Source organism: Hypomesus transpacificus, chromosome 3 (genome assembly GCF_021917145.1).
Source record: "Hypomesus transpacificus isolate Combined female chromosome 3, fHypTra1, whole genome shotgun sequence".
NCBI classification, from domain to species: Eukaryota; Metazoa; Chordata; class Actinopteri; order Osmeriformes; family Osmeridae; genus Hypomesus; species Hypomesus transpacificus.
Window position 1 is genome coordinate 4,833,089 of NC_061062.1, and position 17,072 is coordinate 4,850,160.

At 42.6% G+C, this 17,072-nt stretch overlaps 4 protein-coding genes across 9 annotated transcripts; all 4 read right to left on the minus strand.

The window, feature by feature from the left end:
* Positions 1-15: 15 nt before the first annotated feature.
* LOC124466520 lies at positions 16-2,604 on the minus strand. 2 transcript variants are annotated; one of them, XM_047018426.1, is made up of 8 exons: positions 2,459-2,603; positions 2,309-2,354; positions 2,048-2,181; positions 1,707-1,838; positions 1,434-1,548; positions 1,206-1,340; positions 859-984; positions 16-547 (listed from the first exon to the last, which is right to left on the minus strand). In XM_047018426.1, the coding sequence occupies exons 1-8, from the start codon at positions 2,525-2,527 to the stop codon at positions 399-401; spliced, it is 906 nt and encodes a 301-aa protein (XP_046874382.1). In that variant the 5' UTR covers positions 2,528-2,603; the 3' UTR covers positions 16-398. The 2 variants fall into 2 exon arrangements, with proteins under 2 accessions (XP_046874382.1, XP_046874383.1); XM_047018427.1 differs by lacking the exon at positions 1,206-1,340 and having other exon boundaries at positions 2,459-2,604.
* Positions 2,605-3,936: 1,332 nt separating this feature from the next.
* Positions 3,937-6,525, minus strand: LOC124463862. 2 transcript variants are annotated; one of them, XM_047015644.1, is made up of 8 exons: positions 6,380-6,524; positions 6,230-6,275; positions 5,969-6,102; positions 5,628-5,759; positions 5,355-5,469; positions 5,127-5,261; positions 4,780-4,905; positions 3,937-4,468 (listed from the first exon to the last, which is right to left on the minus strand). In XM_047015644.1, the coding sequence occupies exons 1-8, from the start codon at positions 6,446-6,448 to the stop codon at positions 4,320-4,322; spliced, it is 906 nt and encodes a 301-aa protein (XP_046871600.1). In that variant the 5' UTR covers positions 6,449-6,524; the 3' UTR covers positions 3,937-4,319. The 2 variants fall into 2 exon arrangements, with proteins under 2 accessions (XP_046871600.1, XP_046871608.1); XM_047015652.1 differs by lacking the exon at positions 5,127-5,261 and having other exon boundaries at positions 6,380-6,525.
* Positions 6,526-7,857: 1,332 nt separating this feature from the next.
* Positions 7,858-10,446, minus strand: LOC124463818. 2 transcript variants are annotated; one of them, XM_047015588.1, is made up of 8 exons: positions 10,301-10,445; positions 10,151-10,196; positions 9,890-10,023; positions 9,549-9,680; positions 9,276-9,390; positions 9,048-9,182; positions 8,701-8,826; positions 7,858-8,389 (listed from the first exon to the last, which is right to left on the minus strand). In XM_047015588.1, the coding sequence occupies exons 1-8, from the start codon at positions 10,367-10,369 to the stop codon at positions 8,241-8,243; spliced, it is 906 nt and encodes a 301-aa protein (XP_046871544.1). In that variant the 5' UTR covers positions 10,370-10,445; the 3' UTR covers positions 7,858-8,240. The 2 variants fall into 2 exon arrangements, with proteins under 2 accessions (XP_046871544.1, XP_046871553.1); XM_047015597.1 differs by lacking the exon at positions 9,048-9,182 and having other exon boundaries at positions 10,301-10,446.
* A 1,332-nt stretch (positions 10,447-11,778) lies between these two features.
* Positions 11,779-16,928, minus strand: LOC124489111 (vacuolar protein 8-like). Of its 3 annotated transcripts, none has more exons than XM_047051767.1 (14): positions 16,522-16,900; positions 16,294-16,413; positions 15,810-15,929; positions 15,561-15,704; positions 15,156-15,278; positions 14,888-14,970; positions 14,208-14,333; positions 14,072-14,117; positions 13,811-13,944; positions 13,470-13,601; positions 13,197-13,311; positions 12,969-13,103; positions 12,622-12,747; positions 11,779-12,310 (listed from the first exon to the last, which is right to left on the minus strand). In XM_047051767.1, exons 1-14 carry the CDS (start codon positions 16,859-16,861, stop codon positions 12,162-12,164), a joined length of 1,893 nt encoding a protein of 630 aa, XP_046907723.1. In that variant the 5' UTR covers positions 16,862-16,900; the 3' UTR covers positions 11,779-12,161. The 3 variants fall into 3 exon arrangements, with proteins under 3 accessions (XP_046907723.1, XP_046907728.1, XP_046907736.1); XM_047051772.1 differs by having other exon boundaries at positions 15,585-15,704; positions 16,522-16,894; XM_047051780.1 differs by lacking the exon at positions 12,969-13,103 and having other exon boundaries at positions 16,522-16,928.
* Between the last annotated feature and the right edge of the window lie 144 nt (positions 16,929-17,072).

A 17,072-nucleotide genomic window follows, 5' to 3' on the forward strand; every position in this document is an offset into this window, starting at 1 on the left:
ATACTTCCCAAACAGTTAAGATTAGAATCCATTTATTTAAAACTCCTACAGAGTACAATAACATATTGGCACACTTAGTCTAGCCTAACTACTGCTTGTGTCCTTTCTCTCCACCTCCCTAGGTACTATATAATGTCTCTGTCAAAGTTGTAAAAACCTTTCAATCTCTGAACCTGTATAAAACTTGAAATAAAAACACATGCAGTTTTCAATCTTTTCTTTCTTGTTGAGATGTGTATATAAAAATATGGTTAAAAAAAAACATTTTGTAACATTCCAACATTAACATTGTAGCATGTAACATTACCAAAGTTGCAAACATGAATCATGGCATCAGTAAAAACAAAAGGAAGTATACAAGTTTACAAAAAATCTACACAACAGTACACATCCAGGTCCTAGTCTCTGTCTAACGGCAGGGGAGACTCAGGGGAGGAGAGCGGGGGAGGCTGCTGGATCCTCTGCAGAAGAGTTCTGGTTTGTTCCGTCTGCAGGTGAACCTCCATCAGCTGCTCCTCCAGATGAGCAGCAGCCACAAAGCCTCCATCTACATCCACCAGGAACACCACACAACACCCTGCATCAACACTGGGCAAACAGGCACCACAGAACACCCTGGGCAAACAGGCACCACAGAACACCCTGGGCAAACAGGCAGCACACAACACCCTGCATCAGCACTGGGCAAACAGGCAGCACACAACACCCTGGGCAAACAGGCAGCACAGAGCTTGCTGTGATTCCTGCTAGTAACTACGTTATGTACTGTGGTCGTCTCATAGAAACTAAGATGGGCCAGGGATGTTTTAAATAACATGTTAGGTTTATAAAGCGTGGGCTTGAACTATGCATACAAACCTTTCTTAAGACTGCACAAAGTGACGATGCCGAGTTGCTGGAATCTAACTTCCTGTTTTTTGAGGAAGGCCAGCACATATGCAGAGATGGCGGGATAGTGAGGACGCAGCAAATCGACGATATCACCTAAAATCATCGCATGACAGAAAAAGCTTACATAGGGTTATGTGTTTAATTGAATATGTGGAATGAATCTTGTGAGGCATATTGTTTTACCGTTTGTACTTTTGTTGTAGTTGTTCCTCCAAAATATCGGCTAAATATGCCAGCACGAGGAGATAAACCATTTGTACTTCAAAACATTTATACTATGTCTATCATGGATGACAGTCAATTTAGCAAATCACCATTTAGTTGTAGTTTGCTGACGATGGAGGCGGAATAATATGACAACTCTTGATTTTCCATCTCTCCGGACAGTGTCACAAGTCTCAACACGTGGTCAGGGTTCATTTTTGTGGCCAGACGAGACTGAAGCACTTCTGAAAACACGAAGACTCCTGAGTGTGACTCCAGTCATTTATGGTTATCGACTCCTCAGAGCAACAGAAGACGTTCATCGAACGCAGACTCACCCCGGCTCGTCAGATGATGTAAACAAAGTGTGACACATGCCAAGTCCTCTTGAGTTGCCACGCTGGAAACTAGGACCCGGAGTAGTCCCGTTAGACACTCACTCTCCATCAGCCCCTGTAGAGCCATGGTGGATTTCAATGACACCTCATTACTGTGTGTACATTTTCATAGTTCTATATATTTTACGTTTTGAAATGTGTTTCAAAATATGACTTGATGATCACAGAAGGTTCTGTGTACATGTGAAGAGTGCTGAGCAGGGCTGGTCTAACCTGTACACCGTGTCTGGTCGTACACAGGTTGGTGACAACAGCAGCGCTGTGTCTGATGACGATGGAGCTGGACCCATGGCTGACCAGCAGGTGACCTATGACCTCCAGCAGGCCATCATCTACCAGGTTCTCCTGGAACACAAAGTCAAGACAGGGCCTTGAGCTGGGGGCACTACATGATGACTTAAGAGGACTTTGCTGAGATGTCTATGATAACGCATTGAGGAGTCTTTGTAGAGGGTGAGGGGTTATGTTCTGTGGGCACCATCTTTTCATGGGGCCTAAACCTCCTGACAACAATCCCCCTGATGGGAGGGGTTTCACAAGATGAGCAGTCTAACGTTGTTGGGCGGGTGTGTAGTCATTTCAGAGAGCAGAGTGATGGCAGGCTCAGTCACGGGGAGAGCAAACGAGCTCAGCAGGGCTCTGAGTGACGTCACAACACCCAGCTCCAGCAGGTGCTTCTGGACCTCAACTGTGTACAGAGAAACCAAACCTGGAATATCATGCCATGTCACTTATTTAATATCACAGATTAAGATCGTAATTTAAGTTACCAAGTTAAATCATGATATGATTGCATGATATTGATTGTGCTTTACCATTTCCTGAAAGGATTTTGAGGCACTTCCAAGCTTGTGACGAGTTCTGGAAATGAGATGAATTCCTTTTTTATTTGGATGTACAGTCGGAGTGTGATCTGAAACAGGTCTCTTCTCTGCAGGTGAGATGTTTTAGGTGAGATGTTTTACCTTCTGCACAGAAGAGGAGGTGAGCATCAAGAGTGACTTCAGCAGGAACTGGTCTCCGATGCCCAGCATTTTCGGATGATGCTCCTGGACTAAGGCGATGTTGCTTAAAGCAGAGCAGCTGTTGAACTGAAATGTACAATGATTCATCAGAAAAAGTCCACAAAGAAATGTACAATACGCATTTACTGTACAAGTCACTTCAAACCTAACACTTGAGACATCTTTTTATTTTTAGGTTAGATTGTTAATTAGGGCTACTTATATTTTATTTTGTATTTTATATTATTTTTTATTCCCCTTAGTATTAGCTAGACCTCCCTTAGTATTAGCTAGACTTTGCTCCTTTTGTATAGTTAGTCCACATATTTAAGTTCCTATATTCCTATATGTTTAATGTATGCACCTCCCTGCCAAAGTAAATTCCTTGTTTGTGCAAACATTCATGGCAAATAAAATCCCTTCTGATTCTTCTGATTCTATTTAAATAAATGTAACATATTAATTCAGCAGACCCTTGCACTGAAGTGACAAACTTCAATGGATTTAAACCTGGGACCTCCTGATCTGCAAGCAAATGGGTGTAACTACCCCTGAGCAACTCCTATCCCCATAAATACAGTGGAAACCTAATTCCACCACACAGACTCGTGTTGACTAAATGTATGTCACCACAAGCTTTTCGCTTGTTTTCTTTTTATGGTAGAACACTTCTGCAGATACCTAATCAGAGGTTCTTTCTCTCTCTTTCCTGTTCCCCTCAGAGATCATCTGACCAGCTGTCGGACGAGGTAAAACACAGACCGTTCCAGCTCTGCCCCCGAGGCCTCTTTCCTGCCCTGCACTTTTAGACAGCATGTGAAAACACAATCCTATAACTTTGGGGACTCCACCTTATTGGAGTTTTTCAGCCTAGGAACACACATCACTATCCAAATGTGGGCACATGCTTGGGTCATTTATGTGTAAAACAGATTTCTCTGTTTAGTGCAATGTCAAAGCCTGAACTAAAGATACTACCTGTCTCATAGATGTAGGTTTAGATGCTGGTATGATGAATTGACTACAGTATGTTGGTAAACACAGTGCAGTATTGTGGAATAAGGAATTTCCTTCGTAAACAGTTCATTACTCTCAAATGACAGTTTTACAATTTTGAATGGTTTTAGTTAGCCATGAGCTCAAGCTTAATCCTGATATTTCTTGACTATGCTGCTATTCAAGCACTTTCCTTGCAGTTATATGTTGGTTTTGGGTAGTTGTAACTGTGTTCGCTTTTTCAACAGTGTAGCTTAAAGTGGATGGAGCCCACACTGTTCTTCCATCTATATTGATGAAGTACAATCAAATTTTTCAAAACTGCTACCGAACTTTGTTTTCGCACATTTCCATGTATTTTCTGTTGGTATAGAATACAATATTCACTTGGAAGGTAACCATACACTGTTGTGCATTAATTTCAATTAATACTTCCCAAACAGTTAAGATTAGAATCCATTTATTTAAAACTCCTACAGAGTACAATAACATATTGGCACACTTAGTCTAGCCTAACTACTGCTTGTGTCCTTTCTCTCCACCTCCCTAGGTACTATATAATGTCTCTGTCAAAGTTGTAAAAACCTTTCAATCTCTGAACCTGTATAAAACTTGAAATAAAAACACATGCAGTTTTCAATCTTTTCTTTCTTGTTGAGATGTGTATATAAAAATATGGTTAAAAAAAAACATTTTGTAACATTCCAACATTAACATTGTAGCATGTAACATTACCAAAGTTGCAAACATGAATCATGGCATCAGTAAAAACAAAAGGAAGTATACAAGTTTACAAAAAATCTACACAACAGTACACATCCAGGTCCTAGTCTCTGTCTAACGGCAGGGGAGACTCAGGGGAGGAGAGCGGGGGAGGCTGCTGGATCCTCTGCAGAAGAGTTCTGGTTTGTTCCGTCTGCAGGTGAACCTCCATCAGCTGCTCCTCCAGATGAGCAGCAGCCACAAAGCCTCCATCTACATCCACCAGGAACACCACACAACACCCTGCATCAACACTGGGCAAACAGGCACCACAGAACACCCTGGGCAAACAGGCACCACAGAACACCCTGGGCAAACAGGCACCACAGAACACCCTGCATCAGCACTGGGCAAACAGGCAGCACACAACACCCTGGGCAAACAGGCAGCACAGAGCTTGCTGTGATTCCTGCTAGTAACTACGTTATGTACTGTGGTCGTCTCATAGAAACTAAGATGGGCCAGGGATGTTTTAAATAACATGTTAGGTTTATAAAGCGTGGGCTTGAACTATGCATACAAACCTTTCTTAAGACTGCACAAAGTGACGATGCCGAGTTGCTGGAATCTAACTTCCTGTTTTTTGAGGAAGGCCAGCACATATGCAGAGATGGCGGGATAGTGAGGACGCAGCAAATCGACGATATCACCTAAAATCATCGCATGACAGAAAAAGCTTACATAGGGTTATGTGTTTAATTGAATATGTGGAATGAATCTTGTGAGGCATATTGTTTTACCGTTTGTACTTTTGTTGTAGTTGTTCCTCCAAAATATCGGCTAAATATGCCAGCACGAGGAGATAAACCATTTGTACTTCAAAACATTTATACTATGTCTATCATGGATGACAGTCAATTTAGCAAATCACCATTTAGTTGTAGTTTGCTGACGATGGAGGCGGAATAATATGACAACTCTTGATTTTCCATCTCTCCGGACAGTGTCACAAGTCTCAACACGTGGTCAGGGTTCATTTTTGTGGCCAGACGAGACTGAAGCACTTCTGAAAACACGAAGACTCCTGAGTGTGACTCCAGTCATTTATGGTTATCGACTCCTCAGAGCAACAGAAGACGTTCATCGAACGCAGACTCACCCCGGCTCGTCAGATGATGTAAACAAAGTGTGACACATGCCAAGTCCTCTTGAGTTGCCACGCTGGAAACTAGGACCCGGAGTAGTCCCGTTAGACACTCACTCTCCATCAGCCCCTGTAGAGCCATGGTGGATTTCAATGACACCTCATTACTGTGTGTACATTTTCATAGTTCTATATATTTTACGTTTTGAAATGTGTTTCAAAATATGACTTGATGATCACAGAAGGTTCTGTGTACATGTGAAGAGTGCTGAGCAGGGCTGGTCTAACCTGTACACCGTGTCTGGTCGTACACAGGTTGGTGACAACAGCAGCGCTGTGTCTGATGACGATGGAGCTGGACCCATGGCTGACCAGCAGGTGACCTATGACCTCCAGCAGGCCATCATCTACCAGGTTCTCCTGGAACACAAAGTCAAGACAGGGCCTTGAGCTGGGGGCACTACATGATGACTTAAGAGGACTTTGCTGAGATGTCTATGATAACGCATTGAGGAGTCTTTGTAGAGGGTGAGGGGTTATGTTCTGTGGGCACCATCTTTTCATGGGGCCTAAACCTCCTGACAACAATCCCCCTGATGGGAGGGGTTTCACAAGATGAGCAGTCTAACGTTGTTGGGCGGGTGTGTAGTCATTTCAGAGAGCAGAGTGATGGCAGGCTCAGTCACGGGGAGAGCAAACGAGCTCAGCAGGGCTCTGAGTGACGTCACAACACCCAGCTCCAGCAGGTGCTTCTGGACCTCAACTGTGTACAGAGAAACCAAACCTGGAATATCATGCCATGTCACTTATTTAATATCACAGATTAAGATCGTAATTTAAGTTACCAAGTTAAATCATGATATGATTGCATGATATTGATTGTGCTTTACCATTTCCTGAAAGGATTTTGAGGCACTTCCAAGCTTGTGACGAGTTCTGGAAATGAGATGAATTCCTTTTTTATTTGGATGTACAGTCGGAGTGTGATCTGAAACAGGTCTCTTCTCTGCAGGTGAGATGTTTTAGGTGAGATGTTTTACCTTCTGCACAGAAGAGGAGGTGAGCATCAAGAGTGACTTCAGCAGGAACTGGTCTCCGATGCCCAGCATTTTCGGATGATGCTCCTGGACTAAGGCGATGTTGCTTAAAGCAGAGCAGCTGTTGAACTGAAATGTACAATGATTCATCAGAAAAAGTCCACAAAGAAATGTACAATACGCATTTACTGTACAAGTCACTTCAAACCTAACACTTGAGACATCTTTTTATTTTTAGGTTAGATTGTTAATTAGGGCTACTTATATTTTATTTTGTATTTTATATTATTTTTTATTCCCCTTAGTATTAGCTAGACCTCCCTTAGTATTAGCTAGACTTTGCTCCTTTTGTATAGTTAGTCCACATATTTAAGTTCCTATATTCCTATATGTTTAATGTATGCACCTCCCTGCCAAAGTAAATTCCTTGTTTGTGCAAACATTCATGGCAAATAAAATCCCTTCTGATTCTTCTGATTCTATTTAAATAAATGTAACATATTAATTCAGCAGACCCTTGCACTGAAGTGACAAACTTCAATGGATTTAAACCTGGGACCTCCTGATCTGCAAGCAAATGGGTGTAACTACCCCTGAGCAACTCCTATCCCCATAAATACAGTGGAAACCTAATTCCACCACACAGACTCGTGTTGACTAAATGTATGTCACCACAAGCTTTTCGCTTGTTTTCTTTTTATGGTAGAACACTTCTGCAGATACCTAATCAGAGGTTCTTTCTCTCTCTTTCCTGTTCCCCTCAGAGATCATCTGACCAGCTGTCGGACGAGGTAAAACACAGACCGTTCCAGCTCTGCCCCCGAGGCCTCTTTCCTGCCCTGCACTTTTAGACAGCATGTGAAAACACAATCCTATAACTTTGGGGACTCCACCTTATTGGAGTTTTTCAGCCTAGGAACACACATCACTATCCAAATGTGGGCACATGCTTGGGTCATTTATGTGTAAAACAGATTTCTCTGTTTAGTGCAATGTCAAAGCCTGAACTAAAGATACTACCTGTCTCATAGATGTAGGTTTAGATGCTGGTATGATGAATTGACTACAGTATGTTGGTAAACACAGTGCAGTATTGTGGAATAAGGAATTTCCTTCGTAAACAGTTCATTACTCTCAAATGACAGTTTTACAATTTTGAATGGTTTTAGTTAGCCATGAGCTCAAGCTTAATCCTGATATTTCTTGACTATGCTGCTATTCAAGCACTTTCCTTGCAGTTATATGTTGGTTTTGGGTAGTTGTAACTGTGTTCGCTTTTTCAACAGTGTAGCTTAAAGTGGATGGAGCCCACACTGTTCTTCCATCTATATTGATGAAGTACAATCAAATTTTTCAAAACTGCTACCGAACTTTGTTTTCGCACATTTCCATGTATTTTCTGTTGGTATAGAATACAATATTCACTTGGAAGGTAACCATACACTGTTGTGCATTAATTTCAATTAATACTTCCCAAACAGTTAAGATTAGAATCCATTTATTTAAAACTCCTACAGAGTACAATAACATATTGGCACACTTAGTCTAGCCTAACTACTGCTTGTGTCCTTTCTCTCCACCTCCCTAGGTACTATATAATGTCTCTGTCAAAGTTGTAAAAACCTTTCAATCTCTGAACCTGTATAAAACTTGAAATAAAAACACATGCAGTTTTCAATCTTTTCTTTCTTGTTGAGATGTGTATATAAAAATATGGTTAAAAAAAAACATTTTGTAACATTCCAACATTAACATTGTAGCATGTAACATTACCAAAGTTGCAAACATGAATCATGGCATCAGTAAAAACAAAAGGAAGTATACAAGTTTACAAAAAATCTACACAACAGTACACATCCAGGTCCTAGTCTCTGTCTAACGGCAGGGGAGACTCAGGGGAGGAGAGCGGGGGAGGCTGCTGGATCCTCTGCAGAAGAGTTCTGGTTTGTTCCGTCTGCAGGTGAACCTCCATCAGCTGCTCCTCCAGATGAGCAGCAGCCACAAAGCCTCCATCTACATCCACCAGGAACACCACACAACACCCTGCATCAACACTGGGCAAACAGGCACCACAGAACACCCTGGGCAAACAGGCACCACAGAACACCCTGGGCAAACAGGCAGCACACAACACCCTGCATCAGCACTGGGCAAACAGGCAGCACACAACACCCTGGGCAAACAGGCAGCACAGAGCTTGCTGTGATTCCTGCTAGTAACTACGTTATGTACTGTGGTCGTCTCATAGAAACTAAGATGGGCCAGGGATGTTTTAAATAACATGTTAGGTTTATAAAGCGTGGGCTTGAACTATGCATACAAACCTTTCTTAAGACTGCACAAAGTGACGATGCCGAGTTGCTGGAATCTAACTTCCTGTTTTTTGAGGAAGGCCAGCACATATGCAGAGATGGCGGGATAGTGAGGACGCAGCAAATCGACGATATCACCTAAAATCATCGCATGACAGAAAAAGCTTACATAGGGTTATGTGTTTAATTGAATATGTGGAATGAATCTTGTGAGGCATATTGTTTTACCGTTTGTACTTTTGTTGTAGTTGTTCCTCCAAAATATCGGCTAAATATGCCAGCACGAGGAGATAAACCATTTGTACTTCAAAACATTTATACTATGTCTATCATGGATGACAGTCAATTTAGCAAATCACCATTTAGTTGTAGTTTGCTGACGATGGAGGCGGAATAATATGACAACTCTTGATTTTCCATCTCTCCGGACAGTGTCACAAGTCTCAACACGTGGTCAGGGTTCATTTTTGTGGCCAGACGAGACTGAAGCACTTCTGAAAACACGAAGACTCCTGAGTGTGACTCCAGTCATTTATGGTTATCGACTCCTCAGAGCAACAGAAGACGTTCATCGAACGCAGACTCACCCCGGCTCGTCAGATGATGTAAACAAAGTGTGACACATGCCAAGTCCTCTTGAGTTGCCACGCTGGAAACTAGGACCCGGAGTAGTCCCGTTAGACACTCACTCTCCATCAGCCCCTGTAGAGCCATGGTGGATTTCAATGACACCTCATTACTGTGTGTACATTTTCATAGTTCTATATATTTTACGTTTTGAAATGTGTTTCAAAATATGACTTGATGATCACAGAAGGTTCTGTGTACATGTGAAGAGTGCTGAGCAGGGCTGGTCTAACCTGTACACCGTGTCTGGTCGTACACAGGTTGGTGACAACAGCAGCGCTGTGTCTGATGACGATGGAGCTGGACCCATGGCTGACCAGCAGGTGACCTATGACCTCCAGCAGGCCATCATCTACCAGGTTCTCCTGGAACACAAAGTCAAGACAGGGCCTTGAGCTGGGGGCACTACATGATGACTTAAGAGGACTTTGCTGAGATGTCTATGATAACGCATTGAGGAGTCTTTGTAGAGGGTGAGGGGTTATGTTCTGTGGGCACCATCTTTTCATGGGGCCTAAACCTCCTGACAACAATCCCCCTGATGGGAGGGGTTTCACAAGATGAGCAGTCTAACGTTGTTGGGCGGGTGTGTAGTCATTTCAGAGAGCAGAGTGATGGCAGGCTCAGTCACGGGGAGAGCAAACGAGCTCAGCAGGGCTCTGAGTGACGTCACAACACCCAGCTCCAGCAGGTGCTTCTGGACCTCAACTGTGTACAGAGAAACCAAACCTGGAATATCATGCCATGTCACTTATTTAATATCACAGATTAAGATCGTAATTTAAGTTACCAAGTTAAATCATGATATGATTGCATGATATTGATTGTGCTTTACCATTTCCTGAAAGGATTTTGAGGCACTTCCAAGCTTGTGACGAGTTCTGGAAATGAGATGAATTCCTTTTTTATTTGGATGTACAGTCGGAGTGTGATCTGAAACAGGTCTCTTCTCTGCAGGTGAGATGTTTTAGGTGAGATGTTTTACCTTCTGCACAGAAGAGGAGGTGAGCATCAAGAGTGACTTCAGCAGGAACTGGTCTCCGATGCCCAGCATTTTCGGATGATGCTCCTGGACTAAGGCGATGTTGCTTAAAGCAGAGCAGCTGTTGAACTGAAATGTACAATGATTCATCAGAAAAAGTCCACAAAGAAATGTACAATACGCATTTACTGTACAAGTCACTTCAAACCTAACACTTGAGACATCTTTTTATTTTTAGGTTAGATTGTTAATTAGGGCTACTTATATTTTATTTTGTATTTTATATTATTTTTTATTCCCCTTAGTATTAGCTAGACCTCCCTTAGTATTAGCTAGACTTTGCTCCTTTTGTATAGTTAGTCCACATATTTAAGTTCCTATATTCCTATATGTTTAATGTATGCACCTCCCTGCCAAAGTAAATTCCTTGTTTGTGCAAACATTCATGGCAAATAAAATCCCTTCTGATTCTTCTGATTCTATTTAAATAAATGTAACATATTAATTCAGCAGACCCTTGCACTGAAGTGACAAACTTCAATGGATTTAAACCTGGGACCTCCTGATCTGCAAGCAAATGGGTGTAACTACCCCTGAGCAACTCCTATCCCCATAAATACAGTGGAAACCTAATTCCACCACACAGACTCGTGTTGACTAAATGTATGTCACCACAAGCTTTTCGCTTGTTTTCTTTTTATGGTAGAACACTTCTGCAGATACCTAATCAGAGGTTCTTTCTCTCTCTTTCCTGTTCCCCTCAGAGATCATCTGACCAGCTGTCGGACGAGGTAAAACACAGACCGTTCCAGCTCTGCCCCCGAGGCCTCTTTCCTGCCCTGCACTTTTAGACAGCATGTGAAAACACAATCCTATAACTTTGGGGACTCCACCTTATTGGAGTTTTTCAGCCTAGGAACACACATCACTATCCAAATGTGGGCACATGCTTGGGTCATTTATGTGTAAAACAGATTTCTCTGTTTAGTGCAATGTCAAAGCCTGAACTAAAGATACTACCTGTCTCATAGATGTAGGTTTAGATGCTGGTATGATGAATTGACTACAGTATGTTGGTAAACACAGTGCAGTATTGTGGAATAAGGAATTTCCTTCGTAAACAGTTCATTACTCTCAAATGACAGTTTTACAATTTTGAATGGTTTTAGTTAGCCATGAGCTCAAGCTTAATCCTGATATTTCTTGACTATGCTGCTATTCAAGCACTTTCCTTGCAGTTATATGTTGGTTTTGGGTAGTTGTAACTGTGTTCGCTTTTTCAACAGTGTAGCTTAAAGTGGATGGAGCCCACACTGTTCTTCCATCTATATTGATGAAGTACAATCAAATTTTTCAAAACTGCTACCGAACTTTGTTTTCGCACATTTCCATGTATTTTCTGTTGGTATAGAATACAATATTCACTTGGAAGGTAACCATACACTGTTGTGCATTAATTTCAATTAATACTTCCCAAACAGTTAAGATTAGAATCCATTTATTTAAAACTCCTACAGAGTACAATAACATATTGGCACACTTAGTCTAGCCTAACTACTGCTTGTGTCCTTTCTCTCCACCTCCCTAGGTACTATATAATGTCTCTGTCAAAGTTGTAAAAACCTTTCAATCTCTGAACCTGTATAAAACTTGAAATAAAAACACATGCAGTTTTCAATCTTTTCTTTCTTGTTGAGATGTGTATATAAAAATATGGTTAAAAAAAAACATTTTGTAACATTCCAACATTAACATTGTAGCATGTAACATTACCAAAGTTGCAAACATGAATCATGGCATCAGTAAAAACAAAAGGAAGTATACAAGTTTACAAAAAATCTACACAACAGTACACATCCAGGTCCTAGTCTCTGTCTAACGGCAGGGGAGACTCAGGGGAGGAGAGCGGGGGAGGCTGCTGGATCCTCTGCAGAAGAGTTCTGGTTTGTTCCGTCTGCAGGTGAACCTCCATCAGCTGCTCCTCCAGATGAGCAGCAGCCACAAAGCCTCCATCTACATCCACCAGGAACACCACACAACACCCTGCATCAACACTGGGCAAACAGGCACCACAGAACACCCTGGGCAAACAGGCACCACAGAACACCCTGGGCAAACAGGCACCACAGAACACCCTGCATCAGCACTGGGCAAACAGGCAGCACACAACACCCTGGGCAAACAGGCAGCACAGAGCTTGCTGTGATTCCTGCTAGTAACTACGTTATGTACTGTGGTCGTCTCATAGAAACTAAGATGGGCCAGGGATGTTTTAAATAACATGTTAGGTTTATAAAGCGTGGGCTTGAACTATGCATACAAACCTTTCTTAAGACTGCACAAAGTGACGATGCCGAGTTGCTGGAATCTAACTTCCTGTTTTTTGAGGAAGGCCAGCACATATGCAGAGATGGCGGGATAGTGAGGACGCAGCAAATCGACGATATCACCTAAAATCATCGCATGACAGAAAAAGCTTACATAGGGTTATGTGTTTAATTGAATATGTGGAATGAATCTTGTGAGGCATATTGTTTTACCGTTTGTACTTTTGTTGTAGTTGTTCCTCCAAAATATCGGCTAAATATGCCAGCACGAGGAGATAAACCATTTGTACTTCAAAACATTTATACTATGTCTATCATGGATGACAGTCAATTTAGCAAATCACCATTTAGTTGTAGTTTGCTGACGATGGAGGCGGAATAATATGACAACTCTTGATTTTCCATCTCTCCGGACAGTGTCACAAGTCTCAACACGTGGTCAGGGTTCATTTTTGTGGCCAGACGAGACTGAAGCACTTCTGAAAACACGAAGACTCCTGAGTGTGACTCCAGTCATTTATGGTTATCGACTCCTCAGAGCAACAGAAGACGTTCATCGAACGCAGACTCACCCCGGCTCGTCAGATGATGTAAACAAAGTGTGACACATGCCAAGTCCTCTTGAGTTGCCACGCTGGAAACTAGGACCCGGAGTAGTCCCGTTAGACACTCACTCTCCATCAGCCCCTGTAGAGCCATGGTGGATTTCAATGACACCTCATTACTGTGTGTACATTTTCATAGTTCTATATATTTTACGTTTTGAAATGTGTTTCAAAATATGACTTGATGATCACAGAAGGTTCTGTGTACATGTGAAGAGTGCTGAGCAGGGCTGGTCTAACCTGTACACCGTGTCTGGTCGTACACAGGTTGGTGACAACAGCAGCGCTGTGTCTGATGACGATGGAGCTGGACCCATGGCTGACCAGCAGGTGACCTATGACCTCCAGCAGGCCATCATCTACCAGGTTCTCCTGGAACACAAAGTCAAGACAGGGCCTTGAGCTGGGGGCACTACATGATGACTTAAGAGGACTTTGCTGAGATGTCTATGATAACGCATTGAGGAGTCTTTGTAGAGGGTGAGGGGTTATGTTCTGTGGGCACCATCTTTTCATGGGGCCTAAACCTCCTGACAACAATCCCCCTGATGGGAGGGGTTTCACAAGATGAGCAGTCTAACGTTGTTGGGCGGGTGTGTAGTCAGTTCAGAGAGCAGAGTGATGGCAGGCTCAGTCACGGGGAGAGCAAACGAGCTCAGCAGGGCTCTGAGTGACGTCACAACACCCAGCTCCAGCAGGTGCTTCTGGACCTCAACTGTGTACAGAGAAACCAAACCTGGAATATCATGCCATGTCACTTATTTAATATCACAGATTAAGATCGTAATTTAAGTTACCAAGTTAAATCATGATATGATTGCATGATATTGATTGTGCTTTACCATTTCCTGAAAGGATTTTGAGGCACTTCCAAGCTTGTGACGAGTTCTGGAAATGAGATGAATTCCTTTTTTATTTGGATGTACAGTCGGAGTGTGATCTGAAACAGGTCTCTTCTCTGCAGGTGAGATGTTTTACCTTCTGCACAGAAGAGGAGGTGAGCATCAAGAGTGACTTCAGCAGGAACTGGTCTCCGATGCCCAGCATTTTCGGATGATGCTCCTGGACTAAGGCGATGTTGCTTAAAGCAGAGCAGCTGTTGAACTAAAAAATGTACAATGATTCATCAGAAAAAGTCCACAAAGAAATGTACAATACGCATTTACTGTACAAGTCACTTCAAACCTAACACTTGAGACATCTTTTTATTTTTAGGTTAGATTGTTAATTAGGGCTACTTATATTTTATTTTGTATTTTATATTATTTTTTATTCCCCTTAGTATTAGCTAGACCTCCCTTAGTATTAGCTAGACTTTGCTCCTTTTGTATAGTTAGTCCACATATTTAAGTTCCTATATTCCTATATGTTTAATGTATGCACCTCCCTGCCAAAGTAAATTCCTTGTTTGTGCAAACATTCATGGCAAATAAAATCCCTTCTGATTCTTCTGATTCTATTTAAATAAATGTAACATATTAATTCAGCAGACCCTTGCACTGAAGTGACAAACTTCAATGGATTTAAACCTGGGACCTCCTGATCTGCAAGCAAATGGGTGTAACTACCCCTGAGCAACTCCTATCCCCATAAATACAGTGGAAACCTAATTCCACCACACAGACAAACCCTGTGCGATGTCAGTAGTGGCTTGTTACCTGGATCTCTGAATCTGATGACTGCAGCAACAGAGCCAGAAAAGGAACAGCGCCCTCTTGACATAACGCCCTCATCGACTCTTCTACAACCAAGAGGGAGCAATTATGAAGTTATTTGGGTTATGGATCAGACATTTGATACAAAAATATTCTAATAAGCGCAAACACATTGATGGCTATGGTAATGGGAATGTCAAAGATGTGCATGTGGGAACACATGACAAGTTTGGCAACACATCGCTCCACCCAAGTCCTCGAATGTCGTCACCTGACTGAGTGAGGTTGAGAAGGGCCCAAACTGCATTCTGCTGAACCCGTGAATTGTATGATTTAGCTAAAACCAACAGTGGAATCACTCCATCAGCTGATACGATGGCTTCTCGGTTGGACTCTAAGGGAGAGAGGAAATCCAAAACCAAAATCTGTCAAACTGAGCTAAGGTCAGTGAGGCTGTGTTACATGTAATGTTGCATAAGATTCAACTATTGGCTCGCACCTCTTAAAATAGCACAATAGAACAGAACAGAATGTACAGTGCAGAATGTGCCTGTTCTCTATGACACCTACATACCCAAAATAACCACATATCAACACCTCCACACATGTTCAACTTGATCAGCTTGATTAGACCAACTCGCAGGCAACAACATTTCCCATCCCCAGACACACCAACCTGTGCATGAATGAACACACACACCTGATGACGCCAGCATGGCAGCACAGGCACAGGAGTTACACTGGACTGTGGGGTCCCCAGACTGCAGCGTCTCTAGAATGGGTACCAGCAATCCCATCTCAACCACCTGCTCTTGACTCACTGAAACACAACATGTACGCTTGACATCCAGCAGCTCCCATACGCGCCATCGGTCATCACTGACCAGAGTTCGAATTTGAGTTTAGTGACAGTTGAAGTTCCTACCGTTGTTCTTTACCAGCAAATTGACCAGGGACAGAGAGGTGGCCCTCTGTGTTTCCAGGTCATTAGACAGAAGCAGGGGAAGGTAAGGCTCAAGGAAGGCAACAGGTAACAGAGTCTCTACTGTGAGTAGACATTCAAAAAAACAACTTTGTCATCACGGCTGCAGCTAGCATCAGAGCCACTCACTTTCCCTTTTCCCTGTATCCATCCCCCACCTGATTGTTCTGATAAAACCAACACCATTTGCATAATACTGGTCGCAGGTCCCCGTTACCACAGAGTCATCCTATAACAATGGAAACCTGAGCTGCAAACATGGTGGTCTCAGCAGTCCACAGCCACTGTTTTTCAAGTCACTGAACCAAGACTCACTAAAGGACTAGTCCGTCAACTAATAATAATCATAATATATAGGCCTATGTTTGTAATTGGAGTCTGTGACTAACCATGGATAATAACAGTAGATTGATCTTAGGTCACTTACAGTGTTGGCTAATATGTAAGCAGTACATGGATGCAGCCCCTTGAAGGTCATGGTCTTCGGATGCTGCTAAGGTTTTTAATGCATGTAGACATTGTTGATTGAGGAGTGGGGGTTGATTGTCTGTAAAGAAAAATAAAACAAAGTTTTGACCTTGATAGTCTATAGGGTATAATAGTCACTAGAATCTGATCAATTGTCCTGTGAACTTTTTGACATCTGACAGCTTACCTGTATTCAAGTGCTGTAATAAAGACGTGTAGGCAGAGTTTCGTTGACGTCTCTTCGGGAATCTCTGGGGACTCGAGCTTCTCCTCAGACAACAGCATCGGGAGAGAGCCTTGACACAGTCCTTTATTTTCAGCTCAAACTCGTTGTATAATCTCTTCACAAGAGCGAAGAAATAATTCAGCAACTCTTCACACTTTTCACATAGTCCAGTGCCCATGTTCAAAGTAGTGTTGAATCCATTCGTCAGAAGGCGCATGCATACCTCTGTGCACCACGCACCTGCTTTGTTATCAAACGCAGGAACAAAGACGTGCCTGACTATACGTGCATTCGACTTCATGCAGAGCCGGCGTGGCCTGCAGCCACTTGAAGCCCGGCTGGCTTGAAGCAGCCAATGGCATTCTCAGCTTCAAGGCTCCGCCGGTGCTGCATGAAGTCGAATACACCTAACGTAACTTACCTGTGACCACGTGGCACGTGTCCCCGACCTTGTGTCGTTTTTTTGGTTTTGTTTGTTTTATTTTGTTCTATTAGTTTGTTTTATTTTCATT

Excerpts from the sequence above, each read along its gene's own strand:
- LOC124466520 (XM_047018426.1), bottom strand. The coding sequence starts at position 2,527 with ATGCTGGGCATCGGAGACCAGTTCCTGCTGAAGTCACTCTTGATGCTC. Across the intron at positions 2,355-2,458 it reads CCTCCTCTTCTGTGCAGAAG|AACTCGTCACAAGCTTGGAA; the intron begins GTAAAACATCTC and ends TCTCATTTCCAG. Across the intron at positions 1,341-1,433 it reads ACATCATCTGACGAGCCGGG|AAGTGCTTCAGTCTCGTCTG; the intron begins GTGAGTCTGCGT and ends TCGTGTTTTCAG.
- LOC124463862 (XM_047015644.1), bottom strand. The coding sequence starts at position 6,448 with ATGCTGGGCATCGGAGACCAGTTCCTGCTGAAGTCACTCTTGATGCTC. Across the intron at positions 5,262-5,354 it reads ACATCATCTGACGAGCCGGG|AAGTGCTTCAGTCTCGTCTG; the intron begins GTGAGTCTGCGT and ends TCGTGTTTTCAG. Across the intron at positions 4,469-4,779 it reads TTTGTGCAGTCTTAAGAAAG|ATGGAGGCTTTGTGGCTGCT; the intron begins GTTTGTATGCAT and ends TGGTGGATGTAG.
- LOC124463818 (XM_047015588.1), bottom strand. The coding sequence starts at position 10,369 with ATGCTGGGCATCGGAGACCAGTTCCTGCTGAAGTCACTCTTGATGCTC. Across the intron at positions 10,197-10,300 it reads CCTCCTCTTCTGTGCAGAAG|AACTCGTCACAAGCTTGGAA; the intron begins GTAAAACATCTC and ends TCTCATTTCCAG. Across the intron at positions 10,024-10,150 it reads CAAAATCCTTTCAGGAAATG|TTGAGGTCCAGAAGCACCTG; the intron begins GTAAAGCACAAT and ends CTCTGTACACAG.
- LOC124489111 (XM_047051767.1), bottom strand. The coding sequence starts at position 16,861 with ATGAAGTCGAATGCACGTATAGTCAGGCACGTCTTTGTTCCTGCGTTT. Across the intron at positions 14,118-14,207 it reads CCTCCTCTTCTGTGCAGAAG|AACTCGTCACAAGCTTGGAA; the intron begins GTAAAACATCTC and ends TCTCATTTCCAG. Across the intron at positions 13,945-14,071 it reads CAAAATCCTTTCAGGAAATG|TTGAGGTCCAGAAGCACCTG; the intron begins GTAAAGCACAAT and ends CTCTGTACACAG.